Genomic DNA, 17572 nt, shown 5'->3' on the forward strand with positions numbered 1-17572 from the left:
AAATGATTCTGCAAAAAATGGGATTTCTGGGAAACAGTTTTCAGTCGTAAATGCCATTTCAATCCCTCAGAGTAAATCAAGTCAAATTTCCTTACTTCACGTTTTACCTTTTCCCTTTACTTGCAACTTTCCATTATGAACTGAAGCAGTTGTGGATAGTCAAGACAGAAAGTCAGTTTTAGAGATTTAGACTAATGTCAATCAATTACTAAAGCTCGCAAGAACATCATAATGGCTTCATTCGTATTCTCGATTAAATGCATCGAATGAAACTAACAGACAGAAGTCAGTTCTATTTCATACGATCCAATTTTCTACAGCAAACCAACACAGATTGAAAAGTTGGTTCCAATTTAAATGTGTGGTGTGAACAAAAGTTTGTTCAAACTCATAGGACTTTAAACTAAGACTGATTCTTGTATAGCACAAGTCACTCACGGAAATGATCTCTACATTTCCATTTTCAGCCCGTTATCAGCAGAAGTTGGAAATAATGAGATAGACAAAGATCTAAAGCTTGGGGAAAAAAAAGAGTCCGCCAAAATGTCAGATATTTCTGCAAAAAAATAGTCATATCCAGGGGACCTGTGTCATCTCTCATTTCTATTATGTCTGTCTCTTTTACCATGACCTGTCTACTGAAGCATAAATGCCAAAAACTGGTCTCCAAAAAGAGCAAATCCTCTCGGGGCTAATCGGAGGACAAAACCTATTCTCTTCTAAGTTTGGGTCAAAGGTCAAAGTTTATCATCAGAAAAACTCAGGGATCTCAGAGTGAAAGTCACACACCTCATATGCCCTTATAAGCCCAACTAACTCTGGCTTTCTCCAATGCAGTCTCGAGTTATTCAGAACAAAACATAATCCAGCAGACAATTATGAAGCCACTGAAATGTTATTGGGAAAACAATTGTGTACAAAGTTTGTTTCTAGGAGACGGGGCACAAAGAGGAGTGCACACGAAACAAAATTGTCCGAGTTCAAATGTTCAGAAAACTGACAAAACACAATACACGCATGCCTATAGACATGCAGAACAATATCTGAACAATGACGACAGCAGCTTAGTAGTATTTGGGGACTGAAATAATGGCAGCAGACTGACTTATTGAACATCGTAAACAATAACAAGAGCATGGCAACAGTACATTTTGTATTAAAGCACTTTCAAGGCCGATGAAATATTAAATCGGGTTAGTCGTTCCTTCAGGAAATGTTGGCAATAGTCAATTAAACATGTTAAAAAAAATATACTAATCTATGTTCAAAGTTTTGGTCCTTTTCAAATTTATTTTTAACATCTCTTCAGGCATTTCTGCTATATTAATGCAAATTAAAAGGCTTCTATTAAAGAATCAACTTTCGCTTATTGGTGAATTCACATCAGCGATCGATTAGACATGCTTTGCTTCCCACACCAATGTTCAGGCTCACGACAGAAAAAAGCTACCTCAGGTCAGGAAATACCAAAGGACGGAAGCATTAAGCTCGTGTGGCTGAAAACAATATAGTCAGTGAGGTCTGTTTACTTTTTGTCACATTGACACTGACTGCAAATCAATCACTTCTACTTCCTAGTTGTATTTTGGGAGTTTCTGTCCTCCATACACAGTTTGGATTCCCTGGGCACAGAGAAAATGTAGGTTGGGGAGTACATGAACAGTGCTCTCTCTCCCCTCAACAGCTACAGCTGACCTGCCCTTTGAGCAAGGCACACCACCTCGATCTGCTCCGCATAGGTGCATGCGTGTCCCTACTTACAGCCTTAATGAGGTAAAAATTGTGTACTATACGGACATAGATAAAGATTCCCCTCATTCTTTAAATGTTGACACACGAACAACCACCATGTCCGAACAGTAATAATAGAAAATGTGTAGCTCCTCAAACAAAGCTTTGGAGCCATTAAACATGTGGCCTCTGGTTACCAGCAACTGAAGGAAAAACATGTGACAAAACCTTTAACACATGTATTTTTTTTTTACCAACAAACACATATTACATCAGTAAACTTGCTCTTAGAGATCATGATGAGACATTCCTGTAGGACTAAAGCCACCAAATCCTGACATTTTCCAAAGCAAGCAAAGACGGCTCTGCATTTAGCTTCCCAATGATATTTCAAACAATCTTCAATACATTTAATTTAATACTTCAATAAAATAAGAAACATTTACATTTCCTCACGACACAATCGCCATGTTCTTGCTTGTCTGTTCTGCATTGTTAGTACTTTGAGAAGGCGGTCAGCACAGAGCCGACCACCACCACACATGTGCCGAAGAACAATAGAACACAGTTGAATAAGCCCTGAAGGAAGGAAGAAAAAAAAAAAAAAAAAAAAAAAAAAAAGTTTCAATTGCAGGTCAATAAACTTTTATTTCTTATGAAATTTGATCAATGTTTCTTCCTTTGAAAATAATATGCGCTTTCTGTTGGTGTGTAGCTGAATTTTAAGTCCGTATTCCCCCCCTGTAAATTTTACATGGGCATAAATTAGCACTACTATGCATTCGAGGAACAAAAACATGTAGTTTATTGACCCCGACTCGTGTTTTAATCCTCACCTTAATCTCTCTGAATATCAAGGATCCCCACAGCGCTGCAACCAGACTATAGCCCTACAGAGAAGAAAGAAAACAACAAGCCGTTTATCCAGCACAGACAATTGCTTCATTTTTAATCTGCTCTCCCTTTATTGAATTTCAAAAGGTCTCGTCAATGACATTCATAAATTGCCGAGAATATTTCAGTGATACGGCCTCATTCTACCAGGAAGACACACGTGTGAATGGCCATTTGTTTTGATGTCATTTGTGATTTCAATTATGCTGCACATACACTGAACAATCTACATTCATTGATTATTTAAAAAGGCTGAACATCTACAGTATACCGTCTCAAACAGCAACACTTTTCTTTGACCCAAATTTTATGGGTATATATTCGATTGGTTCAGTTTCAACACATGTGAAGGAAGAATAAGATGAAAAAGATCCGACACTCCATTGGTAACCTTCTTCTACAGAAGAAGCCACATATCTACTACTATAAGTGACTGAATACCACTAGTAGTTGTGAGGAAAAACTCATTGAGAAAAAAAAACAGTTTACCACCATGTTATGATAGCAGTCTGTGTTTAATGAGATTAAATATAACTAAAACCTCATTAAAATATCTCTGCATGTGTTTGCACTTGACTTCTTATAAAAACCAAAAACCAAAAGTTACTCTCCACACCGTCACAGTGTGTAACCGTGTGCGAATCTTTCAATTTGACTCCACAAAGACGGCACACTCTGGTCCCGTCACGCGACTGTCAGGGGCACATTGTACTCACTGCAGTCACAATAGGAAATGTAATGACAGAGCTCAGGTAGTTATTAGCCAGGAACCAGCAGTACGTGGCCAGTGCCCACATCAATCCAGACAATAGACCTGAAGAGCAGAAAGGAAATGAGTCAGTGCTTGTGCTCGAGTGGAAGTGTGCTGTAATTACAGAGCAAGACAAACGAGCGTTCGCAACGCTTGTTTGTATATCCAAGTAGGAAAACCAATTTTAGTGGCATCTACTTAATGTATAGGCGGACATTTAAAAAGCTCTAAAAATCAAATACATTATTAAAGAACTGAAGCGTGGCTCAGACACAGATACATCCCTCTCTTTTCAGTAACAGTGAGCCAAAGTGTAGCTCTTAACTCACAAACTACAATGTCTGTCTGGTTAAAAGCTTGGTGAACATGATTACACGTGCAGCTGAGCAAAGGAAACTCCTGCATTTTCTCAACAACGGCTCATTCTTCCGGTCTCGGTGAGGGTCAAACTGCAGCTATTATTAGACTCTCTGGTGGCCTCTAGTGAGAGACAGGAATAAATCAGCTGGTGGGTGGGTGTGTGGGTGTGAATATGGAGTCATTCACAGTTTTTTCTTCTAAGATTGTTTCATTTGAAGGATTTGTAGTGAACTGGAAAGGTTCATGTTTAGGTCAAGAAAATAGAAAAATCTGGATAAATGCCCCCCCCCCAACTTTCTCCAATAATGACTGAAATGTTTGTTTTTGTTTTTATTCCATGTCATGTCAAGTAGCTCCTAAATTTTGTTGACGAGAAATCCACATAGCTTGCGGGAGAATGGGAAATTGCTGTAACGCAGTTTCGATCAGTAACGACTCCTCAAGCTTGTTGCATTACCGCAATCTTTTTAGTGTCTTTAAATGAAAGGTGGTCTACCCGGTAGGATGACTTGGGGGTAAACCTTGGGCTTGTTGTTCATGGCGGCACAGTACACGACAAAGTACACTGTGCTTGCGAGAAAAATGCCACAGCCCTGCGCGTAAACGTAGTCGAGGTCTGCGAAGAGACAGAAGCAGGAGGTGAAACTTGGGCTCCCCGGAGGGACCGGGTGTTATTTATAGACATTCTTAGAACTGAGACGATGTCTTTAATCTTTGTGATATGACAATGTTAAAAAAGGTAGAGGTTCAAAAGGGAGAGAGTTATTGAACACGTACCGTACATACTGGCTCCATAAAAGATGCTGTCGTGACATGATGAATGGTTTTTAATGTAGAGGATGGGGACGAAGGTGGAACCGTACATCAGGCCGACCACGACAGCAAGCAGGCATCCGCTGATGACAAAGACACAGTAGAGACTGATGGACTGGATGCATTTTTAAATATCCTCCGATACCATTGTTCAGTTTCTAAAAAGGTGTAACTTCAACCTTTTTCACAAAGCTGAGAAACGGATTGATGGAGCAGGAATATGTATAGAAACATTTTCACAACATTTTGGGAAACTGAGACCACACAAACGTGATTTATAGCTCTTTTTTGCACCTTTTAAAGTCCAACACTATGTTTAAAACGCGTTCACTGATTTATGTCTACCATTTGATTGCTGTGTAAAATGGTATTTGATTATTTACATTTTTTTGCTTATTAATTTAATGTGCTGCTGCAAGTCATTCCTAGGGATATTAATATATTGTATTAACTGTGAAATTGTTTCAATAGGTTATGATTTTAAAAATTAATGTAGAAAAAAAGAAAACATTTTCCATTAAACAAATCACAATAAATCTAAAATGAAGCTGGCAGGCAGCTATAGATTTAATAATGTATGCCCATCATGTAAAAGAGAAAACACACTCTTGTTATGCCCTTTTGAGAAAACTAATCATTTCATAAAAGTCAATTTACCTTGCTAACATAACATTTGCTATATTGATTGCTGATGAGTTGACCTCACATGAATCGCCTGGTCTTTGGTCCTTGGGCATCCATCCAGAATTCAGAGAAATTTGGTCCATAATTGCCTGAACTTGTTCTCTGCAGAAATGAAAAGATCATCCTAACTTCTAGACACAATGTCTTCAAAAACAATAAAACATCAGTCCATAAAAGAAGAAAACGAGATAAAGTCATCACAAATCACTGAGAAAGGAAATAGGAAGGATTGAACATTCTCCTTAAAAGAATACAATTAAAATGAAAGATTTCTTTCGTTGTGATGTCAAAAAGAGGTGAGAAAAATAAAGTCAATGAAATACTCACTCCGTTGAGCAGTAATGGAATTGAGTCTGAAGATGGATGCGGCTCCACATCCGCTTTCACATAGAAAAAGATCATGCCACTGAAAAATAACATCGTGGTCGTCATCCAGATTGAAAATGACAACGTCAAGTCAACGCCACATTTTTTAGGTCTGTGTAGTCACCTGAGCATACACAGGCCAGCTCCACAATAATTTAGTAGTGGCCTGGAAACATCCTGAGCAGATATCCCGAACCAGCCAAATCTATGAGAGATGGTCACATTCAGTATATTTTTACTTCACATCCAAATCAAATCAAAGTTGAGAACCTCTGGTGGGACCTATTTTACAGGACCGCAGCTTCCTTTACTCTCTTAAAAGTTTCCAGAATGACTCATTCAAAGTTACTGTTTATCAAATCCAAGTCATCAAAAGACAGGAAATGCGTTTCATTTGTCCTCAGAAGACACAATCCGACTCACCGTGAACTGGCCCAGCCCATCAGCAAACTGGCAGATCCCCAAATTAAAATTCCAAGACTGAGGCCGATGGCTTTAAGGATGGTAACAACTGCTACGTTTCCTGTGGATGGAGAGATTAGCAACACGCAGACACACACGTGCAACACATTTTATGACCTCCTGGTGAAGCTCGTGACCATTTACAATATATCTACAGGTAGATGCTTAAAATTGATTCTTTAATATCACCTTTGGTTTTAATGTATGTTTTCTGATCAACAACTGTGTGCACTCAAAAAGGTACACAGTAGTGTAATACAAATGTGGGATCAATAGACTCTTATTCTGTCTAGTAACACAAAGCAAAGACCAACATGAATCGGTTTTACACGTTATTTGAATGGATTTTCAGAGAATTCAAGAAACCTTTTTGCGTCTATGGTGCCAAAAATAAACCTCTGGATAGAAGCAATGTTCCCAATATTTACTGTACAAACACGAGTGGTGTCAGTCTTCTCGTATAACTCTCAGCAACAAGGAAAATAAGTGTTTTCCCAACAATGTCAGGATTTAATTTGCACCATGCCCTTTCATTTGTGTGACAATATCAAGGAACTGGGAGTTTCTCCAGAGGTGGAAAACAAAAAAAAGGTTTTCGTGATGTTTGCTGGAATACAGATTGTGTACAGCACACTCGGTACACTTTATTTATAGTATGAAATTGGGACACTGATGGTGTCCTTAAAAGTTGTCCATGTCTCTCCCAGAGGACCACCAACGGCATCATTTTAAGACGGACTGCAGCAAAGGGACTCTTTAAGTCTGATGTTTTAAATCCATCTGCCGCGTCTCAACATCCAGCTGGACGATCAAAGGACATTTGATCCTGTGACATATGAGACATATCAAAAAATAAAGAACGACTTGGCCTTGAAGTTGTGCTTTGATGAGACAATACCTGTCGCCCAGATCACACCTCCGAGCATTGCAAGAGGGTAGAACTTGGGTGAGTTAAGCAGCAGGTTTCCAACCAAAGATACAGCCCAGATCCCTGCACAGTTTACCCACTGAAAGAACATACCTGTAAACAGAACACACTCAAATTATCAACACTAGGATTTTCCCATATTGCCTAATTAATGTTCCAATTTCTGAAGATACAAATATTTAAAATGTTAAATCTTTCAAAAGGAAGAAGAAGAAGAAGAGAAAAAAAAACAACTTACCATCTCCAGTCTCTACTTTTTTGATGTGAACAAGGTTGCTTCCATACAACAGCACAGCAAACAAATTTGCAGCAATTCCATACACGAAATGAATGTTAGCGGTGGAGTTGCACATGAAATCCACTCCGTCGAGTCCAACATTTTCTTCTTCACTGTTGACACCTGGGTGAGTTTTTACCCCCCAGAACAGACACCCAAAAGATGGTCAAGCAACACACCAAACTCACGACGAGGCCTCACATTCATCGCAGACCAGTTTGTAGTTCACGTACCTTCACCACAGCTCGCCGTCAGTAACGTGGCAACAAATAACAGCAAAAGCGAGCATTTTAGTTGGAACATCTTAAAACAGAATATTTGATTTTCTTGAGACAGAGCCGGTCCACATTGATTAAAACCCGCTGGAGGTCGTGTGCGTCTGCAACGGTGGGAAAAGTCTGCCAGCTGCTTCCAATTGTCTAATCAATCAAACACACAAGGGGCAGCAGAAGATGTCAAACAAGCGCCACGCAAACAGATTTCTCATCTGTTTTACAGGTTGTCCACGTATGTGTGATTAAAATGGTAAAATGATGTATTAAATCATTGTAACATGTTTAAAAAAAAAAAAAAAAAAGTTAATTTACCCACTGAAATATAAACGAGCTCACATTTTTTTGGATGACTCATTCCCCTGGCATTGATGACTAAAGCGGCTAAAACACAATAGTTCTATATTTAAAACTGTTTATTTATGCAGACAATCCTGTAAGCAGTACGGTATGCTGCGCCCGTGCAGCTTTCCCTACCACGTTAGGAAATATTTGTTTCCTGCTGTTACTCATTTCCCTTTTTCGTATTTCTATTCTATTCTGTTCTTTTGTGTCTCCACAACAGCTCCCACTCCGCCAATTAAAAATTAAGGGACTGGACCACCAGATGTCGCCTAAAACGCGTGTATGTGACTCATAAAGGAATCCAAATATTCTTCATACTTCAACTGGCACTGCCAGTTTTTTTAACCTCTGTATTTAAAGTTAAACATAATATTTACAGAAAAGCCCACAATGTGCTGGAAGAAATAAATCAGCATCATCCAGTAACTGTAAAGTGTTGCCATCGAGCATTATGATCTTTCTCCTGGTTCATAAGGGTTTAATGCCTTTATAGGGATGAAAGATTTGCATGGGTCACTAAAACATTATAGGTCAACTTTTTAACTTCAGTAATTTCCAGAACATTTTATCAACCCCGTGGTTGTAGGACTGAATTGGCTCATAAAAACACCCATCAGGTATCTCTTAAGTGCTCATGAAGATATTGTCTAAGCCTGAAAGCTACTTAAAAGAGGGCAGAAATATCAAAAGGTTCAAGTTGCTTCATGTTTGGGTTGGAGGGTGATTTCCCAGGCTGTCCATCCACTGAGCAGTTGTCTTCCTGCACTCACGGCCACAAATCCTCCCTTCCAAAATGAGTTTCGGAAGCAGTGCGCTCCTCCCTAATTTGAGTTTGGCGCAAAAAAAGACAGAACCGTGATAATGACATAAGTTCTAATGGGGAAGTCGCGTGTTCACTGGCTGTGCTTCCCTCTTCTAAAGCTGATCAGCAACTTTCGGAGGTGCCCTCTTTCGAAAAGAAGTTTGATAATTGCGACCGTATGTGTGGTCTATTTGTTTTTCGTGGTCTCACAAGTTGGATATTCGCAGCCACACCGGGGCAGAAGGACTGATAAGGACAACAGCCGGCACATCCGTGGATTGTATAATTTGGAAAGCAACGGTGCAGTGCCAGACTCTGCTGATTTGCAGACCGGCTTTGTGGTCCCAACCCGGTCCAACGTGGTGTACATAACGCTTAAGTCAAAGCGTCTAAAACCAGCACATATCCGAGGTACAATCCGACCAAAACTGAGGAGAAAAGTGAGAAGGAATAAAACGAGCAATCCGTATTTTACGCAGAACAAACTTGGCACTTTGGAGCGGGACGCAGGCCAAATTAAACAGAACTTTGCACTTCAGACGTCCTGGAAAGAAACCCGGGATGTTGATTTTATATCAGTGGACATTTTATTCCAGCAATCAAATAAAGATGCAGACGCAGACTCTCAGATTAGTGCAATCCGAATTTACAGCCAAAAAGCACCGCCGTGGTTTAGCGAACAGGACGTGAAAACCATGCGCTTTCTTGCGGATGCCAAAGTTTTGCGCATGAGAGAAGTCTCTCACGGAGACTCTCCATCACTCCTGATATTTGAGGGTGAGACAAGCGTCCTGCCGGTCAGCCAAAAACACACACACAGAAGGAACAATGCGTGCGGAGGGCAGTGTGGAGTCGTCCAGAGCCCCGTGGATAACACAGAGGTGTTCGCTTTCCATTTGGACAGGTTGCTGGGGCTTAACAGGACACTGCCAACTGTAAGCAGAAAATTCAGCTTTTTACACGGTAGGTCATCAAGCAGAGAGTACGCAGTTTCTGAGTCTCTGACCGCAGGTAAAACAGGGAGGGGGGGTTATGTCTGAGGGCAATAAATTACATTTTCTACGGATTAGTTCTTCAGGCGTAGTGGAGCTCCTCAGGAGAGAGTTTCTCCATATCATCGATTGTGTGGTGAAATTTGCAGACTGAGAAGATGAATGATGACCCGAGGACGTGATGATGCAGGTCTTTAATTTTTATGTTTATTTATTGCAGGGACCATGTACATAATACATTAATCTCACAAGGACAAAAGATGCTCTGAACCAGATTTAGCTGGTATTGTTATTTATTTAGATGATGGGTTTTCCAGTTATCTTTGACCTGCAGATTATTCACACAGTACAAACATTTGTATGTTTACATGGCTCAATGCCATTGATGAATTACACAAAAGATCCATTAAACCAGATAGAAAGATGTGCACTGATGCAAGTCTGTTAAAAGCTTTTGAGAAAGTCACTGAGACTTGCATCAGCAGCAGACCATTAGTGAGCATTAGTGCACACTACAATCTATTATGTTCAAGGAAATATTTACAATAAACAGTATCCACACACCTCAGGACAAAAAAAAAGAAGGGGAAACACTGAGGGAAAAGACATTTTACTTGTTCGGGATTATGAAAACATGGGAACTTTTTAGGACCACATTAAAGCACAACAGTTGTGTTGTCTTAAATAGCTTTAAGTTATGTAATAATGTATTATGAATTTACAGTAGGGTCACTGACACAAAGGTGTAAATTCACATTTTGACTTTGTCAAAGAGAATGGAGGCACACTTTGTCATTACCTCCTCTTAAAGAGTGTAAATGGGTTTAAGGAGCATGTACAGGAAGTAACAGCAAGCCTCTCCTCCTTCCATTACCATTAGTCTTTTTATGCCGAATATCTGTGTCTATTTTTTTGTCTGTTTTATTAGGACAAGCTATTTATAATACCACAGAGAACCTGAAAAGACATATTACTTCAGTTTTGGGCCTTCGGTTGTGAAACACTCTGTTCACTTTACTTTTGGGGGCAGAGAAAATGTTTGATTGCATTAACCTGACCGTCACTGAGGATAGCAAATTGTGGTAACATAAGAGAGGTATATTAAAAAACCATTTACTCCTCCTGGGCTTTCTCTCGCCTGTCTTGATCTGCTTTAAGAAAGAAGGATGATGTGCAGCTTGGCTTGGCTTAAACCTTTCCTGGATTAAAACACAGAACAGTTGCTTAAATCTGACCAAACGATCCTTCTGTCCTCCCTCCTCAGATGGCCAGTCCTGCCCAGTGGTGTCATGGGACGCATCTCTGTACCCAGAAGGCCTTGCTGGTGGTTGGCCCACTGTGAGGTTAACATGGGGGGAGTACCAGAGCTCCCTGAAACAGAGGTGTTGGCATAAAAACATCATCCCGAAGCCGGACTCCGGCTGCTCCACGATTCATCACTACGAGTGGAGCAAATTGGCTCTGTTTGACTTCTTGTTACAGGTAATGAAAGTTTGCTTTTGTTCCGCTAAGGCCCCCTCAAACTTATTAGAATTCTAAAAGTGATTCATAAACTACTTTTGAAAAAGTTTTTTTTTTGTTTTGCCTGGCAACAGCAATACACTCCAACAGCTGAAAAGCATCTGAGACATCCTCTGACGTTTTGTCCCTTGGCTGAATAGATGTCTTGTTTCCTGTGTGGGAGGCCTCTCTAAATCACATTTTGGCATTGAGGATACATCTCTTTTGAATTCTCTAATTCATTCCCATTGTCAGGATGGAGAAAACACAGCAGAGTACAGAATCTTTTAAACTTTTGTAGCTACTAAATTAGATATTGAGTTCAGGATGCCACAGGATCCATCATTCATATTTAGTTGTTCCAAGGTCCTTCCAAAATAAAGGAATAAATTAATAATATAAAGAGAAACAAATTACATGTAAAACATTTTGTCAAAGACCTTTGTGAACTGAGCGTAATGACGTTATTATACTGATTTGTTTGAAACTGAACCGAAAAGTCACAAAAAACGACTTCCTTGTGCTGTGTTTGCAGGTGACAGCCTCTGTGTCTAAATACTGAAATTAATGTGAAATAGTCACCTGAGTTGCCCCTAAGAAAGTCAGATTAAGTGATTGAGACAATCAACAATTGTCTGTGTAATATGAATATACATACAGATTATGTACAATATCCTATATACAGTAAATACAATAACAGAAAGGGTGTCAGTTGATAAGTTCACTTCTTATTATGAGTGTCTGGGAGGTGATTTAGTTTCCCAAGACCTTTAATTAAACATATTTAATGATTAAAGTCATAACTTTCATTTAGATCAACATCAGCTGCCTCTCGGCCAGATGGATATGAAGTTTCTCAATAAAATAATTTGTTGTACACAGCAAGAGAAACTGTGTTGGGTTGGTACGAGTTCAAAAAAGTAAAATCTGAAGGAGTATTGTTTGATATTCTACTCTCTGTCAAGCTGAACTCACCTGGCAGCCTACAACTATGTCGAGACATGTAGTTCTCTTAGATATTAGATTTAAAGTCCAACTTTAAAAACTACATTTTTAGTAACTGAGGTTAAACAAATATATGAAGTCAAGTTCAATGAATATTGGCTTTGGAAGGGTTCATTTTTTTGTTTGTTTGAGAATACAAAGTTATGTTCAGACACGATTGCCTGATTATATCCTGGAGGTATTTTAATTTGTCACACTTAATATATTGGTGTTCATACATTCGAGTTGCCCAAAAAAGGTGCATCTAAGTGTCACCCAAGTCCCATCTAAAAATCTGTCAATGACACTAAAGTTGTTGCGTCCTCTCACTTTTAACAGTGCCATCTGAATATCAATGATTTATCACATAGAGAGAAGAAAGGATGAGGCCTGTGGTTGAATTTGGGTTGCAATTCCTTGTTAATGTGACGGGGAAGGTGCTGCGCGATACGCTTCACAGAGTCCCCCGGTCCCGTCACATGACTCAGCAGTCTGGTGGTCCAATTGATGTCAATATCTGTCAAATAAGTGTGCCAAAGTGACACTGCAAAGATCAACGTGCTGGATGTGTTGAGTTTGTTCTTTGCCAAACCAGTGTATGTGATTGATTTTTGATTATGTGGCCTGTCAGGGCAGTAAATGTTGCCAAATAAGGTTCAGGGCCAGAAAAATACCTTTGCTTCTCATCAAACACATAAAAAAGCAACAAAAAAAAAAAGAGATTAAAAAAACCCATGAATAGCTATTCAATAATCCATAAATAACACTCCCTGCTGTGTTTGTATTCTCCCAAAAATTGACTGTGAGTCTTTTCTGAGGAAACGTGAATCATCTTTGCAGATTCACAACCGTCTGGATCGCAGCTGCTGCGGGTTCAGGCCTCGGCGGGAGTACGTGTGCGTTGAACTGGGCCTCCACTCTGAGTGCGGGAACCAGGACCACGTACAACTGGCAAACGTCATCCACAGAGGTCACGACCCCAGACACCTGGTCTTTACCAACAACGAGGGATTCTTCGACCGCAACGAGGACAACTTGGACTTCAGGCTGTTGGAGGGAATCAAGGAGTAAGTTTGAATTATAATTTGACTCCATGTTATTGTTGCTTTCATTGCTCTTATATGTTTAAAAGATTGCAAAATCAAATGCACTCTGATTTTGGGGGTTGTACTTAAAACATCAAAAGATGAAGTGGAAAATGTCAACAGCAACCTTTTTTGTTTTGTTTCTGGGAATACACATTGCATTTTTTTTTTTTTTTACCCATGAAACATTTGTATACACAAATTTGATCCTGACTGAACAAAGAAAAAACATTTGTTAGACTTTCTACACTGTTTGTAGGAACAATATTTCCCACTGGTCAGGACTCCCTTTGAAGGTTATGTTTTCCGTAAGGTTTTGTTTGTTTTTACAGCAGGATGACAGAACAACAACCAGCCTGATTTTCACGACACTCGGTGGAAGGGAACCTTCGGGGTGGATCTGAATTATGGGGCGGATACGTGAATTATTTTTCACTTTCGTAAACATTGTGAGCGAGACGGGTTGTTGGTTTGGTTTCTCTCCTACCCCCTGTATGTTAATACAGCCAAATTCTCGATAAAGCTGCTCTCGTTTTCACGTATTTCTTTCTTTCAGGCTGAAGTGACAGAAACACGGCTCCTTCAGGACTAAATGTTAACCGGCAGTCACTTTAAATACATTTCCAAGCTGCTGCTCTGCACGGCTGAATGTCTGATTTCATAACCGCGACATCATCTAACAAAAAAAACCCAAAAAACATCACCTTTCAAACAATCTGAAAACAACTGTGCTGTGATAATGTCTGTATTTATGTGTAACGTGTTCACTCAGAGAAGTGACAGAATATCTTTCTCACACACCTCCTTGGTCTTCGTCACAAACGCTTAGGGAACTACCTGCCTGTGCACATGTCCTTTGAATCGGGTTGTGGGTTTCCATTTTTACATTGACATTTAGGTTAAAATTGGATGTAGTGTGTGGATTACGTGCGTATATTGTGTTTCACAGACGATCTGGCAACTTGGGCAACATCACATAAACATACAAAATTTACAGATCTGTTTATGAGGATTATCTAAATAAAGTTTCAGGCCTGGCAAATTACAGAAAATTCCTGAGAGAAAAAACAAACCGGGGGTGTGCCAAGAGAGATGCCTCCAAATACAGGAAAACGCAGGTAGAACAGGGTTGTTGGCAGGTATAAAGTGCTTTTTCAGTTGCCAGTTATTTTTGTGAGGTAGAAACTGTCCACAAATAGGATTAGTTTTATTTTATTGGAACAACAGTAGCTGTTTTTCAGAGTTTCTGATCGACATAGTTGAAAAAAATTCTCACGGTGGATTTAAATTGTAGTCGTTTGGAGTTGTTAGATCTTTGCCTGATCTGTTCCAAAACTCAGATTTTTGTAGAATGCAGCTGTTATTACAGTCAATAAAATGTCAGTCTTAAACTGTGGAATCTTTTTTTTTTTTTTTTTTTTTTTTTTTTTACTTTTTAAACCACCATTTCAGCTTTAAAACCTTTAACCTTTCAAATCTCCACAATATCAAAAATAAATAATAAATGCGTGGTAGTCTGGGAGGCAGTGAGCGTGCACCATGATAATGTGTTCTTTCAGTTTATCCTCCGCAGGTCTATGTGGATATATGAACACACACTGCAGAGACATTTCTCTCATTTCATCCACCTTTTGATCAATAAGTCAGTGAGTCAGAGCGCCGGGGAGACAGCACAGAAACTGTGGTTTGGCATTGACACTTGCGTCTCCTCCCGTAGCCAGGATCCTCAGCAAAACTGGACCTCCACGTATGACAATTAAATCTGATTAAAAAAACAGTCTAAACTCCAAATGTAGTAGTTATGAAATGACACAAGATTTAATTAACATCTGACCTTTGTTGATCTGAGATATTTCGGGCAAATTCCTACCACATACATCATATCGCAGTGTTTTTCAAAAAGCTTCAGCTGCTTAAATTGTCGACAAATGTTTATTCTATCTCTCCGTGGCTCTTCTCCAGGCCACATCAACACGTCCTATCTTTCTCTTTGGACCAACTCCAAACCTGACTGCTGCACAGACGTCACATGATATACGATCTTTTTTTTTTTTTTTTTATATCTGCTTATATTTCATTTGTAGGAGGGGAGCTTTCACCATCTCAAAAGCTTTTAAAATGTCAGAAAATACCAGAAGCAGTCACTCGAAGCCCCTACTTGTGCCAAAGTTATGAGCAACCCATCATTTTACTCAAGTTGACGTTTGGAGTTATAGAAACCTCTTACTGCATTGGGTAACTGTGATTTTTGTTGCCAAGAAACAAAGTGCTTCAGCAGTGATTTCAAGTTCGCTAATGGAAAAAGGCAATTCACGCTCATTATGAAATCCGGGAACGTTGTTACATTTTGGTTAAGCTCGGGTTAGGTTCAAGAAAAGGTCGTGATCTGAGTTCAAATAAGTACATTTGTTACATAAGTTATGTTACACAAGTTTATTTACGTAGCTGCTTAAATGAAAACAAGTCAACGTTGACTGTCTCAGGGTCAAAGTCCTGTGTTTGACTCATCCAAACACCCCCAACTTCCTCCGTGTGCTGACATCGTCACTCTTTCTAACACATCTTCTGATTTCCTCTTTTTTGCTCCCGCCATAACTACCACGGCCACTAGAGGTCGCAATAAATGAAAATATGGGTCAAATTAAGCTGCTTGTGAAGACGCCCTATGCTGCCGTGTTTTAGGGGAAGATGGTACTGTACTGGCCATAGACCGTACATAAACAGGGGACGTAGATTCGGGGTCTGAAAAATGAGGTCAACGAGGAAGTGCCTTAAAATGCAATACTACAGAAGGCCACAAGGGGTTGGCTCCAAAAAGGCTCTGCCTCCATAGACTCCCATTCAACTTCTCTCATGAATTACAAATTCAATACATTTTTTTTCCACAAGCTAAAGTTGCTCCTTATTAGTTTTCTGGCAGTCCATCTGAAAATAGTCCCATCATTAATTAGATATTATGTCTCAAAATGCTGCGATTTTGGAGGGCGTGTCTGTTTGATTGACAGACCGGTGGTGCAGTAGGTTTCTGATATCGATGGGCGGGGCGTAGAGTCCTCTGGTTCTGAGACCCTTTGGTTTCACCTGCCGTGATCTACTAAACTAATCATACTAATCATGTCTACAGCGCTGCCTCTAAAGACAAGTACCTGAACTCTACTAATACTTTCCCCTGATTCTTCCTAGGCTCCCCGAGCAGGCCGTGTCGGTGCTGAGGAGCAGGAAGCTGAGGGAGAAACTCCTCCAGTCTCTGTTCCTGGACCAGACGTACTGGGAGAGCCAGGGCGGCCGGCAGGGCATCGACAAGCTGATCGATGTCATCGAGAGGCGAGCCGAGGTCCTCCTCACCTACATCACTGCCCACGGGATCAAAGTCATCACAATGAACGCGTGATGAGGTTCACACAAGTCAAGTGGCCCAATTACTGGGGAGTTAATGATTTTGATTCTCGTGAATTCGCTGTGTCCTGTCAAACGGTCCTTTTAGAAGACACAGGAGCTTCATCTCTTTACATGTTTTACAATAACAATATCAGCATTATATCTAAAACCGACACGTAAAATGCACTTCGTGCCTACTTTTTAAACTTATGTCACGAGAGCACAAGCTGTTACGTATAAATATGAAATATTACAAAAAAATTTAACAAAATAAGTATTTATGTTATTTGTTCTTTTATATTTGAAAAATAGATTAAAATATTTTTTTTTTTAAATTCTAATACTGGACATATTGCTGTGTTGTAAACTGATGTTAAGGAAACGTCTACAGACGTGTTGTTTGCCTGGGATGTTGAGAGAGGCTCTAACTAATTTTACACTTACAGCGAGTCTAACTTTTTCTGAAGGAGACTAATAGGGTTCACTTACTTCTTCCGAGTCTTCATTTCGTCCTTCACCCGAGGCCAATAGCCTGCCTTCATTATGCTGCAGGAATATAACCTTTCCTTCTCCTGAGGCCCCTTCAGCAGATGCAATTTGCATTTTCTATGAATGAAATGCATTTAGTCACTAGTTAGTTTCTTCTTCGCCCCCCCCCCCCCCCCCCCCCCCCCCCCCGTGTGCAGTGAGTATTGGGAGCTAGATAAAGCCTCTTTGTGCAGCTAACAAGCCCCAAATCAGATCCACTTTTTTAAAAAAAAATGTTTTATTACTTATCTTGTGTCCAATTTGTTATTTTGTTTCTAAAGAAGCTAAAGGCCAAAGAGGCTTCAACTCACCTATAATTTTATGTTTTTAAGAATCAATACATCACTTATTAGACGTGTTCGCAGTGATTGTACGTCATTAAATGAAGACCCCCTCAGATAAGAAGTCACACCGTGTTAT

General features: G+C 39.8%; 2 protein-coding genes across 2 annotated transcripts; one reads left to right on the plus strand and one right to left on the minus strand.

The window, feature by feature from the left end:
- Positions 1-2190: 2190 nt before the first annotated feature.
- Positions 2191-7342, minus strand: tmem144b (transmembrane protein 144b). Its single transcript, XM_069171507.1, has 11 exons — positions 7228-7342; positions 6960-7082; positions 6023-6122; positions 5724-5804; positions 5561-5639; positions 5256-5335; positions 4514-4632; positions 4233-4352; positions 3342-3439; positions 2568-2621; positions 2191-2310 (listed from the first exon to the last, which is right to left on the minus strand). The coding sequence occupies exons 1-11, from the start codon at positions 7340-7342 to the stop codon at positions 2227-2229; spliced, it is 1053 nt and encodes a 350-aa protein (XP_069027608.1). The 3' UTR covers positions 2191-2226.
- Positions 7343-8759: 1417 nt separating this feature from the next.
- On the plus strand, positions 8760-17288 carry gask1b (golgi associated kinase 1B). Its single transcript, XM_069170995.1, has 4 exons — positions 8760-9648; positions 10942-11159; positions 13002-13228; positions 16430-17288. The coding sequence occupies exons 1-4, from the start codon at positions 8760-8762 to the stop codon at positions 16635-16637; spliced, it is 1542 nt and encodes a 513-aa protein (XP_069027096.1). The 3' UTR covers positions 16638-17288.
- Positions 17289-17572: the final 284 nt, after the last annotated feature.

Source organism: Embiotoca jacksoni, unplaced genomic scaffold (genome assembly GCF_022577435.1).
Source record: "Embiotoca jacksoni isolate LCO1_2020_lvr unplaced genomic scaffold, fEmbJac1.0.p SCAF_5, whole genome shotgun sequence".
Taxonomy (NCBI): Eukaryota; Metazoa; Chordata; class Actinopteri; family Embiotocidae; genus Embiotoca; species Embiotoca jacksoni.

Excerpts from the sequence above, each read along its gene's own strand:
- gask1b (XM_069170995.1), top strand. The coding sequence starts at position 8,760 with ATGGGGAAGTCGCGTGTTCACTGGCTGTGCTTCCCTCTTCTAAAGCTG. Across the intron at positions 11,160-13,001 it reads TGTTTGACTTCTTGTTACAG|ATTCACAACCGTCTGGATCG; the intron begins GTAATGAAAGTT and ends TCATCTTTGCAG. Across the intron at positions 13,229-16,429 it reads CTGTTGGAGGGAATCAAGGA|GCTCCCCGAGCAGGCCGTGT; the intron begins GTAAGTTTGAAT and ends GATTCTTCCTAG.
- tmem144b (XM_069171507.1), bottom strand. The coding sequence starts at position 7,342 with ATGTGCAACTCCACCGCTAACATTCATTTCGTGTATGGAATTGCTGCA. Across the intron at positions 7,083-7,227 it reads AAAAGTAGAGACTGGAGATG|GTATGTTCTTTCAGTGGGTA; the intron begins GTAAGTTGTTTT and ends TTCTGTTTACAG. Across the intron at positions 5,336-5,560 it reads TTCCATTACTGCTCAACGGA|AGAACAAGTTCAGGCAATTA; the intron begins GTGAGTATTTCA and ends TCATTTCTGCAG.